A 20,138-nucleotide genomic window follows, 5' to 3' on the forward strand; every position below is an offset into this window, starting at 1 on the left:
TGATGGCGAGAGACAGCTTTACCTTCCATCCTCAAGCAGAAAAACCAACACATTTATCTCATTGCAAGCATGTTGTAGGTCAGTTAGAAAATCTTTGTTGTCTCCTCTACTGTACAAAAATATCTTCCTGGATTATTATGTTTATAAGCCAAACATAATCCACAAAGCTTTGGTAAATGTGGCCTATTTCCACATTTTTTTTATTTGTAGGAACTGGCGTTCAAATTACATTGAGATGTTACCATGCTTCGTGTGAAGTGTAATAGTGTAAGAATCCTACAGCCATTGACTTCCGTCTCCTCCTTCCCATCCTTCATGTTACTGTTGCCCCTTCTAATTCCATACATTATAAGTCTCACAGTGTATTATTATTACTTTTGCCTTAAGCAGTCTTTTTATGTTTCTTAAACCAATTTTATTGAGGTATAATGGACTTAAACTACATATTTGAAATGCATCATGTTACGACATATATTTACACCCATTAAACCATCACTGTAATCAAGATAATAAACATATCCATTATCCCCCAGGTTTCCTTGTGGCCCCCTTTGTAATTCCTACCTCCTGTGCTTCTCTCCCCCTTTCCATTCCCCTCTGCCCAGTCCACCCTCGCCCCCTTCTCTCCACCACCACTGAGCAGCTTTCTGTCATATTAGATTAGTCTGCATTTCCTAGAATTATACGTAAGTGGGATTACACAAAATAATTATGCCAGCTTCTCTGATTCAGGGTAATTATTTTGAGATGCATCCATAATGTAGTGAAAATCGGTAATTCATCTTTTTTACTGCTGAGTAGTGTTCCATCATATGAATAATGAATGTGTCACAGTTTGTTTCTCCATTTACCTGTGGATGGATATTCGAGTTGTTTTCAGGTTTTAATTTTTTTTAAAGATTTTATTCATTTGACAGAGAGAGAGAGATCACAAGTAGGCAGAGAGGCAGGCAGAGAGAGACGGGAGGGAAGCAGGCTCCCCGCTGAGCAGAGAGCCCAATGCGGGGCTCGATCCCAGGATCCTGAGATCATGACCTGAGCTGAAGGCAGCAGCTTAATCCACTGAGCCACCCAGGCGCCCCTCAGGTTTTAGTATTTTAAAACTAACGCTGCCATGAAAATTTGTTTACAAATCTTTGTTTCCTACACATGCTTTCGTTTTTCTTGGATAGATACCTAGGAGTAGAATAGGTGGGTCATAGACTTGGTGTGTATTTGTTAAGTAACTGTCAAACTGTTTTCTGAAGTTTTAATTTATGTTCTGACCAGCACTGTGTGAGTTTTAGTTACATCCTCAGCAATACTTGATTTGGGCAGTAATGTGTGTGTGTGTGTGTGTGTGTGTGTGTGTGTGTTTTATAATTTAGTTGACATTAGTTCTAACTCATATTTTTTATTGATAGGATTTTGGAAGTGGTAACAATGTATAGAGCTTGTTTGGTGAATCTCCATCTTCCTTATGCTTTCTGGGTGACCGTATATTGATTCCCATTCCTTATTCCTTTGGCCCAGGCAGCTCTGTTGTACCTGGAGTCCGTGCACACATCTGAAATTCCCAGATCTTTCCTTGCAGATTTCTGGATGTCTCTACCCAAGGGGGCTTACTTCTTGAAGCTCACTCCACAGATATGCTTATGAATGTAAATTTTGGACTTTCTAAGTAGTATACTTTGTAGTATAATATAGTACAGTTCTTATAGTATACTAAATAGTATACTAGTAGTGTAGTAACATCTCATTGTGGTTTTATTTCGCATTTCTTTGATTCCTAAGGTTGTTGAGCATCTTTTGTGTTTATTTGCCATTTGGCTTTGGTGAAGTGTCTATTCAAATCTTGTGCCACCACTTTTGAAAACTGGGTTGTTTGTGTTCCTATTACTGTATTTTTAAAAAAATTTTTATTTATTTATTTGATAGATCACAAGTAGTCAGAGAGGCAGGCGGGGGGGCGGGGAGCAGGCCCCCCTACTGAGCAGAGAGCCTGATGCGGGGCTCGATCCTAGGACCCTGAGATCATGACCTGAGCCAAAGGCAGAGGCTTTAACTCACTGAGCCACCCGGGCTCCTCCTATTACGGTATTTTGAGAAGAGTTCCTTATCTATTCTGGATACAAGTCCTTTATCAAATCTGAGATTTGCAAATATTTTCTCCCCGTATGTGGCTTGTCTTTTCATTCTCTTAACAGTGTCTTTCAAAGAGCAGAAGTTTTTAATTTTTATGAAATTTATCATAACAATTTTCTCTTTTAAGATTATGATTTCAGGGACGCCTGGGTGGCTCAGTTGGTTAAGCAGCTGCCTTCGGCTCGGGTCGTGATCCCAGCGTCCTGGGATGGAGTCCCACATCGGGCTCCTTGCTCCGCGGGGATCCTGCTTCTCCCTCTGACTCTGCCTTCCACTCTGTCTGCCTGTGCTCGCTCTCGCTCGCTCTCGCTCGCTCTCTCTGACAAATAAATAAAATCTTTAAAAAAAAAAAAAAGATTATGATTTCAGTGCCTCTCTCTCTGACCTTCTCCTCGCTCATGCTCTCTCTCACTGTCTCTCTCTCAAATAAATAAATAAAATATTAAAAAAAAAAGATTATGATTTCAGTATCATATATAAGAAATCTTTGCCTGACCCAAGGCTACAAAGATTTTCTCCTATATTTTCTTCTGGAAGTTTTATAGTTTTGGGCTTTATATTGTGGTCTATGATGTAATTAGAGTTTATTTTTGAATATGATGTAGGAGGCACAGATTCAAGTTGATTTTTTTGCACGTGGATATCTGGTTGTTCAGGACCATTTGATGAAGAGGCTATTGTATTAGCTCCCTACTTTTGTGTAACAAATTACAACAAAACTTAGTGGCTTAAAGCATAAAACAGTCACATTTTTTATCCCATGTCTCATGATGCTCTTTTTTAAAAAATTATTTGGGGCGCCTGGGTGGCTCAGTGGGTTAAAGCCTCTGCCTTTGGCTCAGGTCATGATCCCAGGGTCCTGGGATCAAGCCCTGTGTAGGCCTCTCTGCTCACGAGGGGGCCTGCTTCCTCCTCTCTCTCTGCCTGCCTCTCTGCCTACTTGTGATCTCTGTCAAATAAATAAATAAATAAAATCTTTTTTAAAAAATTAAAAAATTATTTCCTCTTTGTGTTTCATTTTGGTTGTTTTTTCTTGTTTTGCTTTTAATTTCACTAGTCCTTTCTTCTGCAATGGGTGATTTGCTGCCCGTCCCATAGAGTATAATTTTCAGATCTCAAAGCTCAAGCCTTTTTTTCCCCCCCAAGTCTTTTTTAATACTCTCCCATGTTTCTACTTAGCTTTTTGAACCTATGGAATACAGTTATAACTGCCTTTTTTTTTTTTTTTTTTTTTTTTTTTAAGATTTCATTTATTTACCTGACAGAGCAGGAGCCCAAGCAGGGGGGTGGGAGAGGGAGAAGCAGGCTCCCTGCTTGGCATGGGGCTCAGTCACAACCCAAGCAGAAAGCAGACGCCCAATGATTGAGCCATCCAGGCACCCCATAACTGTCTTAAAGTCCTTCTCTGCTAATTCTAACATATGCGTTCAGTTTCGAGTGGGTTTCTGTTGATTCTCTCATCATTTTGGGTCGTGTTTTTCTGTCTCTTTGCATGCCTGGTTATCTTGGATTGCATACTAGATGCTGTTGTGTCACCTTGCTGTATGCTAGATATTTTTGTATTCCTACCAATCTTCTAGAATTTTGTTCTGGGATGCATTTAAGTTCCTTGGAACCAATTTGATCTTTTAGGTCTTGTTTTTATGATTTGTTAGGTACAGCTGAAGTAGTGCTCAGTCCTGGGTTAAGTACTCCCCACTACTGAAGCAAGACCTTTCCAAGGACTGTACTCAATGTCCTGTAGATTATAATTTTTCCCATCTGTCTGATGGGAACAGGCATTGTCCCCAACTGTGTGTAAGCACCTGGCACCGAACCTCGAATCATTGTCGGTAGTTCTTCCAGCCTTGGATAGTTTCCTCACATTCGTGCACTGAGGAATGTTTTGCTGAACACTCAGGGGGCTATCTACAGATTTCCGGAGCTCTCTCTGTTCAGCTCTCTCCTTTCCGGTCCTCTGTCCTGCAAATATCCGCTGTGCTATTCCTGGACACTCAGTTCTGTCTCCATAGCTCAGGAGGTCCACCTGACTCCACTGTGCCATGACCTGGAAATTCTCTGAGGTAGTAAGCTGACACAGTTGTAAATCTGTTGCTTTGTTTTGCTTTTTCAAGTGGGAGTATAAATTTATTACTCTGTCTTTCCAGTATTAGAGTTTTGAATAATTTGCATGTTTTTAAAAATGCCTTTTAAAATCATTTATATCTTTTTTGGGGGGCACCAGGGTGGCATAGTCAGTTAAGTATCCAGCTCTTGGTTTCAGCGCAGGTCCCGATCTTACTGTCTTGAGAGCCTGGCTCAGGCCCTACACTCAGCATGGAGTCTGCTCGAGATTCTCTGTCCCTCTGCCCCCCAACTCGTGCGCGCGCGCATGCTCTCTCTCTTGCTAAAATAAATAAATGCATATCTTTAAAAAATAATTTAAAAATAAAATTTTTGCATTTTTTATATTTTCCATTTTTGCCCCCCATTCTGATCTTTTATTTTAAAAGGAAACTACTTTAAAAAAAAAAAAGGACGCCTGGGTGGCTCAGTTGGTTAAGCAGCTGCCTTCGGCTCAGGTCATGATCCCAGCATCCTGGAATTGAGTCCCACATCCGGCTTCTTGCTTGGCGGGGAGCCTACTTCTCCCTCTGCCTCTGCTGCCACTCGGCCTGCCTGTGCGCGTGCTCTTTCTTTCTCTCTCTGGCAAATAAATAAATAAAATCTTTAAAAAAAAAATAAGGAAACTACTTGAATAGAGACTGCTTAGATTGGAGACCTGGACCCATCTCCTTAATAGGAAATCTTGGACAAGTCATTTATATTTTAGGAAAAAATGGAGATGGCAGTAATATGCATCCATTCAGTTGGTGTGATAATGAAATGAGGCATATAACAGCCAGCGGGCTCGTAGTCAGTGGGGACACACTGCATGCACATGGAGCAGAAGGTCACCCTTCAGTAATTCTCATGACCTGTCATTCAGCCTTCAGCTTGCTGGTTGTGTCTCACCTTTTCCCTGGCATGTGTTTGTCTAGATCTGCTCTGGCTGCAGTCATCCTAGCAACAACGCTGACCAGCCGGACTGTCGCCATTCCTCAGCCTCGCCAGAGATCCCTGTCTGAGAGTGACACGACCTGCGTCGAAAAGGACAGTTTCATCGAGCCCTATGCCACCACCTCTGAGCTGAGGCTTCGGTGAGGACCCTGTCGCTGGCTCTGCTGCATCTCTGACGGAGGCGCCCCAGCTCACATGTGCATGCATGCGTGTGTGCGTGCGTGCGTGTGCCTGTGACTAGAGTTAGTACTCAGGTTTTCATCATCAGGGTTAAAGGGACGCTGTCCTGGGACACTGATTGTTTTTGACTCCTCTCAGAATTCTCTCTTGGGTGGCTCTTGTGAGATTATGGCTTGTGAAAGCCCTGGGTATTTTCCTGGCTGCACAGAGCCAGTGAGTTCAGGACAGCCTTCAGCCCCTCACGGGACTGTCCCGTATCACCACCTAGATGCGAGAGCTGTCACCCACCACCTCTTGTGTGGCCTTCTCTGAACATTGCTGCTGATTTTACCTTCTTTGGCACCTACTTTACAACCTTTTCTCTTCTTTCACATCATGTGCTCTGTTGCTTGAGCTGGGTGACTGCCGACATCCGGCTGGGCGGTCAGCAAGGTTTCCTCGTCAGGAAGCGAGCACTGGCAGCAGAGCTGAGGAAGGTATAGGGAGTGCCTGGGAGCGGCTCAGGAGCTTGGGGGAAATGGTCAGTGTGGGGCTCGGATGAGCTATCAGGACAGAAGAGGGAGCATGACACAAGGACAGATGTGGGCAGCTGAAGGAAGATGTTTGTGGCAGGGGCTGGGGCACTTGGGTGAGGTGGGCAGTCATTCAAGATGGCCTGGAGGAGTAGGCAGAGGCCAGCCTGGTGATACCTTTGGTGGCCCATTCTGAGGTTTGGTCCTCCCCACCCCCTTTCGCTAGCAGCACCAGGAAGACACTGAGGATTGAAGGGCTTATGGAGTAGGGTTGGGGGAACACATGACCAGGTTTACCTTTTATCTGTCATGTTTATTCAGTTTTGTTTTTTGAGGGCTTTTTTGTGGGTTTTTTGTTTGTTTGTTTGTTTTGTGTTTTTTTTTGGCATATCTTTTTATGCAGTAAGATGCTGTAGTTTCGGACATTGTGAAATCTAGAAAGGCCTTCCCTATTCTTTTTTTTTTTTTTTTTTTTTTTTTAATTAACATATAATGTATTATTAGCCCCAGAGGTACAGGTCTGTGAATCGCCAGGCTGGCCTTCCCTATTCTGTGAATGCTCACTTATTTCCTTCTAGGACATGTTAATATTTTTGGTTTTCACATTTTAATCTTGACTTCATTCTGAGATGTCTGAATATAGCCTGTTTTCGTCATAAGAATTTCACTTTAGCTGGATTAGAATTTAAAGATGAGGAAATGATCTTAAACTTCATTAGAAAGAATAGCAGATAAAACCATCAGAGGAAATCCAGAGAGTTTTGACTTGGGGGACGGCTGGATTAGCCACGTCATACTTAAAATGCGTAGTTGAAGTAGTGTAAACAGTGGGACTGCTGTACAGAGAGGTGCGTGTGGATGCCCTGAGGGAAACTGGGGTTTGCATGCGGGGTGATGGTTTCATAAAGACCACTTCACAGAGCAAAGGGGAAGGAAGGGATTCGACAGTATAGTGCTTAGCAGTGGTAGAAAAAAAATCTGCTTCCAGCCTTGCCTAGTTCAAATACCAAACAAATCCCTATTTAAATGAAAGGAATTTGTTCCTTTCATTTATGAAATGAAATTTATGTGTATGTTTGTATTTATGTGTATGAACATATGCATAAATAAGAGCAGGCAATCCTATATTCAGTGTTACCAAACCTCTGAGGCAGATGCCTGCAGTGCCCTTCTAAGCTAAGAATTTAGAAGGTAAAAAAGTGTTTTTTTAATGATCTGTATGTGTAAAAAGGAAATTTACATAGCCACAGTTGAATTAATAGAATAGGAAAAATACTTACAGTAAATACAAAGTTGTGAGTTTTGTAGATAAATATAGATTAATTATAGATTAAATTTGAATTGAAATAGACCTATTAGAAGCAAAGTGGATCAGTAGACAAAGGGCATGAAGAGACTGTCCACCACACAATTACTGCACACAAACAAATGGAAATATATTGTTTTGGTAAGAAATGCAAGATTTATACATGAGATTTAAGTTCTTGTGCCAAGTTTTAGAAAATTGTTACTAATAGAGTCATTATTGTAGCTGATTGGTGAAATGATTTTGTGTAGTATGCCTGTAGACCCCAAAAGAGTCGTACCATTTAACTCAGCACTTTACTGTACAGTTATCTGGTTCATAAGATGGATCCTACATACAGAAGAGATTATTTGCCTGTAGATGTTCATTACAGAGCGATTTGTAACAATGATCATGGGGGGACTTAAGTACAGGAAGTAGCTGACTAAACTGGTATACCTATTTGGGGCTTACCTTTAACATTTTGACTTTAAATATGTGTTACCAATGAGGCAAACTGTGTATGTAGGCAGTGATAGGAACTAGAAAAGCCTACGTTAAGAGGCTTGTGGTACAATGCAGAAAGAAATGCTGAGTGTACAAGGAGATGGGATTGTGGGTGACTTAATCCTTTAGCTTCTGTATGTTTTGTAAGGGGGTTGTAATCATTTTATGGCGGGGACTTGGAGGTGGGTCCATATACCGATGTGAAGTGTTTGGGGGTTTGCCTGTTTGTTTATTTTGCTCCCGACCTTTTAATGCAGACCAAATTGGCAGAATGAGACAGGAAGAAGATCTTCTTTGCCATCCTTTGAAACTCTGGGCTCCAGGGAGGAGGAGGAGGACACGGACGCACAGCTGTCGTCTGGCTGTGACGAATTGGAGGTTGTCAGCGCTCCCAAAGCAGAGGGAAGTCTCAGTGCTGCCGTGTATGCTGTGCCCCACAGAAACCAGGTGTGGCTCACATTCCAGAACATCTTCTGCACCCTGTTAGCTTATTGTAAAATTGTGTAGAGTGCACCAGTAAGGATTTTCTTTTTTCTCTTCTGCCTTTAACGACTTTTGTCTGGAGGCTGATTTTCTGAACACAGTCTCACATTTTTTTATCTGGTCAGGCAACAGATTTCAGACTCTTTCCTTTATTGTTCAAAGACAGGGTCTTCAGAGAAAAGGTAAACATCCTCACATTCTCAATGTAGATTTCCAGCCGGTGCTAAGTAAACCCACTCTTTCCTCTGGCCCCCAAGGCTACTCTTTTCCTGTCACTTTTCCAGTGTCAAAATGCATGTTGCAACCTTTCTTCAAATGCATGCCCGACAAGAGGAATGTCGTCATTCACCTTGGTAGTAGCTGACACTCTTTGAGCACTTACCATATGGGAGCCTCTGTTGCAAGCTCTTCCGTGCAGTTAGCCCCCACTGCCTCGGTGAGGTAGGTTGCATTTACGACCCCGTCATGAGGGAGGAACCGTGGTACAGCGAGGCTGATGGAGCCCATTCCTCCACCGCTGCCTGAGCTTCTCGGTTTCAATTCCACGCTCCTAGGGTTTGGGAAACTGGATAATGCTGTTTCTTTAATGGCAAAAGACAGCACCATAATTTTTTTTTCTTTTCTCTCTCTCAGTGTCACTACAACATGTGTTACAGTGACTGTATATACAGACTTGCAGCATCAAATGATACTCAGATTGTATTTCTATTGAGTACCCCCTCCTGTATGGAATCAAACATTCAGTGGTCCTACGGAGCTTAGTTTGAGGAGTCCTTCTGTGAGTGTTTTAGGAACTAACCATCCATCACTTTGTAACACATGCAGACTGTGGCAAGCAGAGTGAGGTTTCTCTACAACAGGGAGGCTGGAGCAGGTATATGGCAGCCGAGCCCAGAGCAGGTTCTGCCGCGGGCCCAGGGGAAGTCTCTCTGCCCCACAGTCTGCATACTTTCTGGCCAATATTTTACACTGAGGTTACAGACAGAGCTGTTTATCACTCAACTGTTTATCACTCAACTTTGGAAGTAAAGCTTGCTACCCCATTTCCCGTAGAAGAAAGAATGTCTAGTGACAGAAACAATCTCCTTTGTCATTAGCAGAATACATATTTTGTTTTGTAGACATGTCTGTCATGGTGTCTTCAGGACCCATGTGCAGTTGGGAAATTTTGTTTTAATATAAAATGTGAAAAGTAGAACAAGACAGCTAACAATATTGTTGAGGTTCTAGAGGGATCATCTAATGCTGATGTTGGCCGGTGCAGGGGTAGGGGTGAGCTGGTACTACCACTTTGGAAAACTGTCTGACATTTCAGTTTCTATTAAAGTTGAACATCTATATTTTCTATAACCCAGCAAGAAAACACATGGAAAAGTAGAAAGTAATATAACACATTGCTATTCTCATTCTCCAGAATGAGCGAGTATTGACAGCTTATCTTTTCTTGTTTCAGATTCTTTAAAAAGAAATTATAGTTAGGATTGAAATCTTTGTCTCCCTCCCTGGAAGACCATTTGGTTTTGGATTTGGAATACATTTTAGAAGTCTGTGTTTTTATTCTCCTACTACAAATAAGTGCCAGCAAACAAATAGAGTACTTTTTTTTTTTTTTTTAATTAATGTAAATAGGTCATCATAGTGACCCATTCATTCTGCCTCTTGGCTTTTTTCACTTAGCAGTGCAGTTTTGAGATGAATTCACATTAACTTTTTTATCTGCACGCCTACTGATGAACATTTGGGTTATTTCCTCGCACATTTGGTCCACACACTTAAGTGTGCTGGGTCATGCCAGATGTTGCCAGATTGTTCTCCAAAGTGGCTTTTGTCCTTTTGCCTTCCCACTAGCCACGTATGCATGCCAGTCACTGCATTTCTGTTTGTCCCAGCCAAAAGGAGTGCCGTCCCTATGCAACCCAGGACCCAGAGGTGGACTTCTAGGAACTGATTGCATTTGGAAGGGCTTATCGAGTCTGTACCTTGTCCTGGCCACTGCAGATGGCATGAATGAAAGGGCGCTTTAAGCTGGAAAGGGATTTCAGTTTCCCACAGCCTTACCATCAGGTTTTTGGGGGTAGAGGTGGTGAAAAGGTTATGGGGTGATGCAAGAGGTGGAGGAAGGCACATTGACATTTTCTGAGCCTTTAATATAGGCTAAGCAGCTTATATGTACCATCTCATTTACAGCACACCCTCGGGGTTAAGTGTGTGAAGAAACAGGGTAAGTGACTTGGCCAAGGTTGTTACCCAGAGGCAGGATTCAGTCCAGGGCAGCCAAGTTTCTCTGTTTAGAATTAAAATTTGCGTTCATCGTCCTTTTACCTGTTGAGACTATTTCTTAGACATAAAGCTTTCTTTGAAACTGACCAAATATTCTCAAATTGATAAGATTAAAGTATATACCTTTGGGGAAATGAGTGTGTGGAGCCAGTGAAAATGCTATTTAATCGCTCAATGGCAACAGTTCTGAAGGAGGTAGTGCCTGAGGGGTACATTTAAGGTCAAAAAGTAAACTTGCCTTCTCTATATTTACTATAGACATTCTTTAATCGGGGGTAAATAATTTATAATTTTTTTCTACTACCTTTAAAGTAAACAATTTTCAAAACTAGAAAGATAAGGAAACAGAGCGACCCAAATCAGGCGATTTGGATTTAAATCTATACCTCATGCCTCTCTCTGTGTTTCAGGGTAGTTGGGCAAACATCTTCATGTGAAGTGTGCACCCGCCCAGAAATGGCCTAACATGGAAAGGAAGTCTTGTTTTCAGCAGTTTTCTTATTGGTGTCACCCCAAAAGTAAGGCTGGAGGGGAAGTGGTGGGCGTGAATTTGTGTCCAGTTCCCATGAAGCTAGCGTCCAGTGGACAGAACAGTGCCATGGGCATTCAGAGACCTGGGTTCAAGTCCCTGCTTCTTGACTTCCCAGCAGTATGGCTTGGGTAAGTCAGATAACCTCTCTGCACCCTTAAAGGACTGTGTTAAGGAGGACACTCTGGGTAGGTCAGTAATTCAACATACAGTGATTGAGCATGCAGCGAGGACCAGGCATGGTGCTGGGTGCTGGAGAAGCTGCATAAAACAAAGTCTACAGTCACACAGTCACCAGTTAGCCAATCACAATTATAATAAATGTTACAAAGGAAGGTTATATAGCATGGCATGAGACCATGTCAGCAGCGGGGGATGTAACTTTTCTGAAGGGATTGTGGAGAGAGACAGCAAAGGGATGGAAAGAAGCTCCAGCCCCCTTGCATTACCCTTTGAGGTCACTTGATTCTTCTGTATGGCACCTTGGTAGGGTTGTTCATTATCCTTTGCAGTTCAGTAACTTCACCAGAATTCACTGCGGTGTGTGTTGTTATCTGTCCTTTCTTCCTGAAATTTAGTTTGATATTTAATTCTGCAGACACAGATTTTCATCTCCCTTTTTTGTTTTCAGGGCGCATTTCCTTCCCTATTTTGTTTTATCGTTGACTAAGCTTATCTATTTATTCTCCTTTGGGAACACTTACGCATTTGTCGGCTGTCCTTTGTCTTCCATGTCTGTTCTATTTTCTATAACCACTTGTCCCTCTTTTTTCTTTGCAGTGTCACTTTCTGGGATTTGCTCTGTATACCCTCCTCTCTTTGTCACTGTGTTATTGCTTCTAGTATAGCTTTTACCTTCTCTGTAGTGATTTCACTTTTCCTTTTGGTTTTTAGTTTTACCGATTTACTTTCCACATCTTTTGTTGGCTTGTTGCTTTTCTTGGTCTTCTGTATCTCTCCTTTGGGTTCTAGATGTCAGTCTGTGCCATCCTTCATTTCATGTAGGGAATAGAAGCTGGATTCCAGACAGTAAAGGTGGGCTGTCCACTGGTGTCTCCTTTAGTTTCTTCTCGCCTTGCTTCTGCTGTGTGGGAATGACTCTGCTTTTCCCCCATCAGAACGTCACTGTGGACCTTTATAACTGTGACACATTGTGGTTTTTCAAGGATCAGCATGCCTGAAGTCTGAAGAGGTGTGGCAGCTTTGGCTTCTCTCTCCATTCCAAATTTCATCACTTTGTTAGCTGTTTTCTGCCATTGACTAAGCTTTCTCCCCCCACCCCCATTCTTTTGATTGCTTTCAGTAGATTTTAAGGGAAGAGAGTGTAGTGTAAATGCCTTATTACTATATTTGAACAGAATTCATGAATGTTACCAAAGCTCTCCTGTCCTCATTCTTGCTATTATTGTTGTGTTTGTGGATTTGCAGGGTATCTTGTTACAAAGTGCCATGCATTTGCCCACTTGTCTGTGTGGGCATCCAGCCAAGAGACTGGTATTTGAGGGTCTGCCATGTGCTTGGATGGAGACCCAGAGAGGAACAGGTCATGCTGGGGTAAACCAGTGCTCTCTAGAATTTTCTGGAGGCCAAGAAATAGCAGACATTCTTCTGCTGCTGCTCTTGAGGATTAGGAATGTCCCCTTTCTGTCTCCATAGTTTTCAATTTATTTAAATTTATCTTTCTGTTACACAGGTAATGCATGAATATTTCTTACAAAAGCTTTGGATAGTGCATGTAAAGTGCAAGCTTGTCCTGAAACCTGCTGTTCCTTCCAGTCCTCCTCTTCTCTCCAGGAGAAGCCTCTGTGGTCGCTTTGACATCTGTGTTGGGTTTTTTGTTTTTGTTTTTTTAGCTGCAAAAATGAAATAAACATAAGGTTTAAATAATAGACCTCTAACTCTCTGACCTAAAAAAGTCAAAAGGCAGGAGACTCTAATATTGTTTCAGCTGCTATCAAAGGCTGGTGCCTGAGATCCCCTTGGCCTCCCCCTCCTCATGGTCACCACTGGGTGCAGCTGGTCCTGATCCCAGAGCAGAAAGGAAGAAGTGGGGCAGGGGCCTTCTCATTATGCTGCTCTGTATTTATTAGGGAGAACATTTTTTTCCGGAAGCTTCCCAGCGGGAGTCTCATTGGTCATGTGGCCACCCCTTGACTAGTCACTGGCCAAGGATTCCCATGGTTCCTTGCCTGGGGCTGAGTCCATTTGCACCAAACAAAATCAGGGATCTCTTAGCAAGGGAGAAAGGAGGGCACCGATTACTGACTGGGCAGGCAGTGTAGGGGGCCTGCTGTGGTGTGATTCCTGCGGGCTCTGCGTTTGCACATGAATGTCCAGGTACAGATAGAAATACCCTCTTCAGTTTCTGTGCATGGAGGTTATTGACTCTGCTCCACCAGTTCTGGCTCCTCTGTAGGAGGCTCACCCCCTTCAGAAGCAGTAGAAAGCCAGGATAGCAACAGGGGCACCAAGTTGTCATTCCAGCCAATATGCAGAAGCCACCGAGAGAATGAGCTCTGCCATCTTCCAGTAGGAAACATGAATCCCCAAACCCTTAGTCAAGCATTGTGTTAGACGTCTGGAGGTCCTTCTGCCTTGCACAGCAGAACTGCCCCTTCCAGAGTTAGTTCTTGGGAGCACTTGACTGGCTCAGTCGGTTGAGCATATGACTCTTGATCTCTGGGTCATGAGTTTGAGCCCCATGTTGGGCATGGAGCCTACTTTAAATAAAAAAAACAAAAACAAAACAATACAAAACCAGAAAACCAGACTTCGTTCTTGGTTCACTGCAAATTCTTAACCACACGCTTGCCTTGACCTTGCCTCCAGGTGGAGTTAGCTGGACCTTCCTGTCATTTACCTCTAATGACCCTAGAATGCATCTGGGGTGGGGTTCCTATCTTAGTATCATTGATGGGAGGAGAGGCTTCAGAGAAGGTGGCTACAGCCCAGGGACTGGGCCCTGTGTCATTCCGGTTAATCTCTGCTGGAGGCCAGGGGATAGTGGGGACTCCACCCAGATAATTCATTTCCCAGCAGCCTCTGGAAGCTGCAAGCTTCCTTGCTGTGTTGGCAGGTTTTCTCCTCCAAGGAATGTCAGAAGGCTTCTGACATCGCTGATCACTGGTGTGTGTTTTTGAACTTCATATGCCTGAAATCCCAGAACAAGTGTTTCTTTGCATCCAACCACATTGTTAGGTGTCTACAGGTTTACAACTGTATCTTCCTGGTAAATTGGATATTTTGTCACTATTAAGTGAACCTTTTAACATTTGTTTTGTATGACATTTTCCATGTTTCTTCTGTTTGATATTTGTATGGTCTGGTTTTTTCCCATCCTTTAACTTCAACCTTTCTCTATCCTCCGGCTTATCTGTGTCTTGTAAAGAGCATATTGTTTTTTAAAACAAGTTCACGGAGATATAATTCACACACCATGCTACTTCTCCATTTATCACTGCAACAGATAGTTTTCTTAGTGAACTGGATTTGACAAACTTTTCCTTTGTCTTTTTATTGAAGCATTTAGTCCTTTAAGTATATTTAAGGTATATATGGATATATTTGAATTTAACCTTGTCATCTTCAATTTTTCTATTTCTCCCCTTATTCTTTTTTTTTCCTTCGGTCTTTCTTTGAATTGATGATTTTTTCAGTTTGTTTTCTTTCCCTCTACTAGGTTGCAAATTATACCCTTCTTCCCCCTAAAATTACCCTAATGATTATAGCATGTACATTCTCCTCTCTAAAATCTGGGGTGCTAGACCACCCAGGAAGAGCGTGAAGGAGCCTGGCACAGGTGCCGCAGGCACGTGAGGACAGGCCATTCCCAGCATCTCTGATGTCCACGCTGTGGCTGGTTTGGCCTACTTCTTCCTTCCATTTCTTCAATACCCAGATAGGTTTTGTTAGCATTAACAAGGTAATTTTTATAATCAGAACTATCTGGCAGTTTAAAAAAATGTTTTAAATTCAAACTCGTTCTTTTTTAAAAAGTTTTTTTATTTTTTCAAGATTTTATTTGTTTGAGAGAGACAGAGATAGCGAGAGAGAGTGCATGAACAAGGAGGAGAGGGAGAAGCAGGCTCCCCATGAGCAGCGAGCCCTATGCAGGGCTTGATCCCAGGACCCTGGGATCATGACCCAAGTTGTAAGCAGGTGCTCAACTGACTGAGCCACCCAGGCACCCTGAATTCAAACTTTTAAATAGAAGGGTTTGGGGGTGCCTGAGTGGCTCAGTGGGTTAAAGCCTCTGCCTTCGGCTCAGGTCATGATCCCAGGGTCCTGGGATCGAGCCCTGCATCGGGCTCTCTGCTGGGCGGGGAGCCTGTTTCCTCCTCTCTCTCTCTCTCTCTCTCTCTGCCTGCCTCTCTGCCTACCTCTCTGCCTACTTGTGATCTCTGCTTGTCAAATAAATGAAAATAAAATCTTTAAAAAAAAAAAAAAAGAAGGGTTTTTAGGTTTTATGGTCACAAATTCTTTAGGCTTATTAATCAGTGTATTAACTATAGACAGAGGTACATAGACCATAAATGTACAGCTCAATGAAATTTTTATAAAGCAGCGCCTCCCTACTGATTAAAAAGAAAAATGGCATTACTAGTACCCCAGAAGGTTCCCTTTGTGACAGAGAAGAGGTCACTGCTTCCCGGAGTTCACCACCACCCTGACTCCCAGAGCTGATCAGCTCATGAAAGATCACCTTAGTTTTGCCTACTCTGAAAACTGTAGTTTTAGTCAGGACATCCTGTATGGTTTGGAGCATTTGAGGGTCTTCAGTTGTGTGTCGCAGTGCTTGGTTCACTGTCCGTGCTGACAGTATCCCGCTGTGCAGTCTGGCTGTTCGGGGACTAACTTGTTTTGTTGATGCTGGACACTGGCTTGTCACTCTTCAGCACACCACCGCCGTAGACAGCTGTGCACACGCATGTATTCCGGTGGGCCCGTACGGCATCTAGACACTGCTGTGTGGCACAGCTACTGTCTAGGACCCATGTGGTTTCAGCCTTCGCCCTTGGAGACTAGCAGAGAGTGATAGTGGAGGCCCCATGGCACTTTCCCATTTCCTTGATGGGAGTCACTTAACTGATCTTTGGCACGGCGAACCAGGCAGTTGGTTCCCAGGAGATAAAAGCTAAGAAGTCATTTCCTGTTTCTTCCTTCAGAAGCTCAATAGAGTGGGAGACCCGTGTGCCCTCCTGAGTGGGGTCACCCCTGGAGACCTGTTCTCAGAGCCCGGTGGGCCTAATAGCCCTAGCTCTCGGCTCTATAATGCCCCTTTTGGTGGACATATTGCCAGTCGGCGCTGGCACTTCTTTGTCAGTTTTGATAACAGCCCTCCCCTTTCCCACAGTGCAGCGAAGCCCGCGGCTGGTCACGTAAGCAAGACTTCACTGAGGAGTCAGGAGGACAGAAGGGACAGCAGCGCAGAGCGTGCCAGTCATGGCTTATTGTACCGGGCCTGGTTCACTGGTCTTCCCCTCACCCAGCCTCTGTTGCCAGTAGACTGTCTCCGACTCCTCCCACAGAGGTCTGTAAGGGACAGCTCTGCAGCCCTGCCACCATTCAGGATACCTACGTAGGACACCCTCACAGACAGTGGCGGGGAGGCTTCCGCTCCCTCAGGAAACTACATGTACAGAGAACCCACACAGCCAGCAAACTTAGCAGACCCAACGGCAGACCTCGAGCCCACACAGTGACCTGGATGAGGCTTCTCCCGGGGCAGCTCACCAGTTCTCGGCCCATGTAGTAATGACTAACATGGCGTCAGTACCCGGTTAGAGTCATCCTAGGTGCTGTGCGGAGTGGGTGAGACACAGCCCCCTTTCCTGGCTGCTTCCTGGAGGGAGTGAGGGAGGCAGCTGGCCCGGGTGGTGTGGGTGGGATGCCAAGTTCTCCGTGCTTGGATGGCACTGCCTGAGGGACCTGAGGTTTCATCCAGCCCTGCTGGATGTGCTCCTTTTGTGTCAGTGGCAGGTGACCATGGAGGAGGTATGGAATAAGACATTTGAGTTTGACCTGAGGAAATTTGATACAGAGAGCGCTTACCACATGTTCTTTTGTCTTTTGTAACAAAAAGGTTGCATTGTCACGTGGGGTGGACAGTGAAGATGATGAAAATAGTTCTAAGCAGGATGGGTTTCCAGGCTTGCTTCTCACAACACAACATACACAAGAAAAAGGTAAGAAAAAAAGTTTAATACCAAAGCATTTTTTGGCAATAAATATTGGTTAATTTTTTGGACATAAGGCCATCGTACCTCTGCCCCATGGTTCTGTGATTGTAAGTGGGAATATTCCTGAGTTCTGTTTTCACTGGAGACAAGTTAGTCGACGGCCACTTGCCTGGATGTTAGGCCGTCTTTAACGTATCAGGTGCTTCCTTTGGAGTCCATTCTGTCCGTTCTGTCAGCTGTGAGAGGACACATGGCGGGGAGGGTTAAGGCTCAGGCTTTACGTTCTACGCACTCCTTTCCTGCGGCTCCAGAACAGCTTTCCGTTTCCTAAGGGGGGCTTCCATGTACAGGTGAGAAGAAACCTGTCACACTGTGGGCACTAACAGCTGCTTTGTCGGGACCCTCAGAGTTCCTCAGGATCATGGGGACTGATTGGGAAACAATACCAGCCCCCTAATACCTGGTCCAGAAAACAGTGGCTGGTTAGGTGGCACGTTTTATCCCTGTGGGAAAATCTATATGAATATTAAATTTGTGTTAAAAAATATATCTCTTCTTTAATTATAGAGGTAATACTTTAAAAAAAAAAAACCTGAAATGTAGAAATACATAAATGCACATAATTGTACTGCCATAGATAATCTTGACAATTTAGAATGTATGCAGGCGAAACCTACACATTTTGTTACCTGCCTCTTCTCTTAAACACACCGTGAATATCTCTCTGTGTTTATTCATGTCCATCCATTTTCTAACGTCTGTGCTGCCTCTGGCCTGGTATGTTACTGTGAGACAGAATCCAGTCCGGAGACAGAAAGCAAGCACATGGTGACCTCAGCAGGGAAAGTTTAATGTAAAGAATCATCAACTATCACAGGGTTGCCTGCAAAGGAGAAGACAGTGGTAACAGAGAGAGGGAAGAGCTACTTCCGTACAGTTAATGCACATGTAGGGCGCCCAAGGGGAGAAACACATTTGGAGAGTCACTCAAGGCCCAGATGGAAACCTGGGGATGCTGTCGCTGTGGCCCACTGGCTAGTGAGAAAGTTAGCTGTGTCGTGCTAACAGAACTCACTAGAAAGCCGCCCTCTCCAGAGGAGTGCCAGAAGAAGCCACCCAGGGGGAAGTGCTGACTGGCCACTTTTAAGGGAAGGAGGGAGGGCGCAGAAAGGACAGAGAGAGGGATGGAGACAGCCCTGGAATGAGGCACCCAGACCCCTTCCTCCTCTGTGTCTCTGGCCCCCTCTGCTGACGAAGCTCATCGTTGCACCCCTGGCAAAGTGCAGGGGGTGCAGGTCCACCTGTGGGCAGTGGGGTGGAGTGCAGCTGAGAGGCACAGGGTTGGGGAGAGGCTCCTGCAGTGGTTTTTCTTTGTGGTGGGCATTAAAAGCCTCTGGACACCTGTGAAAAAGGCCCCACACCAGCCGCAAATTCTAATGCAGTGACTCTAGGCCGGGGCCCAAGGTCTGTGTTCTTATCAAGCACTTCAGAAAGTGTGACACAGGTGATCCTTGGACAGCACCACAGAGTCTGCAGCTTTTAATGGTTCCGCTCTTGGCTCTGTCATTTCCAGGTAACGAGAGGTGTGGCTACCTTACCTAACCCCGCTTGTGCTCAGTCTGACTGCACCTTTCTTTGGATTCTTAACAGGGATTAAACTCCGTCATAGTGGGAAGTACAGTACGGTCCAGAAATGCGGGTTGATAATTCTTGTCTAGAGGTCAGAGCTGGGAAGCTCTGTGAGCCACGTGTGCCCTCCTAGCAGTGAGCACCCAGGAAGACTAGATGCCCAAGTGCCTTCCTCTGATCCCACCCGTGCCCTTCCACACATTGTGCTTTGTCTTTCTTTTCCATAGCCTAGTTTGTCAAAAGACAGCTCTCCACATACCTCCTCCCTTCCCTCATCTTGACAGCATCTCTCCTCAACACACTGCACTTTGGTTGGCTCTGTCTCCGTGACTCCCCTAAGCCGCTGACCCACGTCCTGTCAGACACAGAGGGTGGTGTTCTGGCTTCATCGTATGTGGCTTCCCAGGAGCCGTCCACACAGAAGATTGCTCCTGGTGTCTTAAAATCCATCTCTCCCCTGGCTTCATGACATCTCATGTTCCTTGTCTCCTCTTGCCTCTTGGGGTAACCCTTCTTCATCTCCTTTGCAGGCTCATCTCCCTCTCCCTGCCCAGTCTATGTTGGGGTCTCCCAAGACCAGTGTAGGCCCTTTGCTGTTCTAAGCAGTCACGCTGATCCCTGCTTCCAGTACCCTTTGTTGTGTGTTATGCAGTATGGGTACATATGGAATGCCCACTGTCTCTTGCTGTGGTAGCAGCCAGAGCAGTCTTGTCAAAACACAAAGTAGCATCTAGTAGTGTCGCTGTGTGCTCCCCACCATGGGCCTTCACGCCCTTTTCACTTAGATCTCTTCACTGGTTTCCCATAGCCTAAGAGATCTGCTGTGCCTGCCTCTGCTGGCCATTCTGCAGCCACACGGGTTCTCTTACTTCTTCAACTGCATGATGTTCCCTTCGGCCACAGGGCCTTTGCACATACTACTCTCGCTTCCTACCAGCTATTATCTATTACATATGAAGGAGGTGGAAGGAGGGGTTGTGTGTTTGATTTTTTTATGTTTTATATGTTCATATATATCTCAAAGGAAACACCCAGTTGATAACCATGGTTACTCTTGAGAGGGGAAAGTTTCAGAGGATTATGATCATGGGGAAGTTTTGATTTATCTGTATTATTAGTATTTTTGATAGCAGAACTGTGCTCATAAGGCGTGGCTTTTCTTTGAGGATGGGAGTAGTGCCTAACATGGCATATGGTACACAGGAAGCCCAGGGTAGGAGACTTTTGCTGTAATTTGAATAGTTTATACCACTTGCCTGGCAGACTGTAAAAATGAGAAGGATAAGGAGTCGAAATATTTTTGAGAAATGATCAGTGAGAAAACAGAAAATAAAATATATACCCAGAGCCCAATGTACTGTACATACATTAAGTACCAAAGTGAACTTGGG

General features: G+C 44.3%; 1 protein-coding gene across 6 annotated transcripts in view; it reads left to right on the plus strand.

Annotated features, from left to right (window-relative positions):
• The window catches only part of CEP89 (centrosomal protein 89), a 66,397-nt gene that overhangs the window by 3,089 nt on the left and 43,170 nt on the right, over positions 1-20,138 (plus strand). For 4 of the 6 annotated variants that reach the window (XM_013062875.1, XM_013062876.1, XM_013062877.2 and 1 more), the window contains exons 3-6: positions 5,145-5,303; positions 7,905-8,094; positions 16,293-16,469; positions 17,022-17,124. In XM_013062875.1, coding sequence (XP_012918329.1) covers positions 5,145-5,303; positions 7,905-8,094; positions 16,293-16,469; positions 17,022-17,124 — 629 coding nt within the window. The remainder of the gene's footprint in view (positions 1-5,144; positions 5,304-7,904; positions 8,095-16,292; positions 16,470-17,021; positions 17,125-20,138) is intronic. The other 2 variants (XM_004765214.2, XM_004765215.2) reach the window with 1 other exon arrangement.

The sequence above is a fragment of the Mustela putorius genome, unplaced genomic scaffold (genome assembly GCF_011764305.1).
Source record: "Mustela putorius furo isolate JIRA1106 unplaced genomic scaffold, ASM1176430v1.1 tig00000174_pilon_pilon_pilon, whole genome shotgun sequence".
Lineage (NCBI taxonomy): Eukaryota > Metazoa > Chordata > Mammalia > Carnivora > Mustelidae > Mustela > Mustela putorius.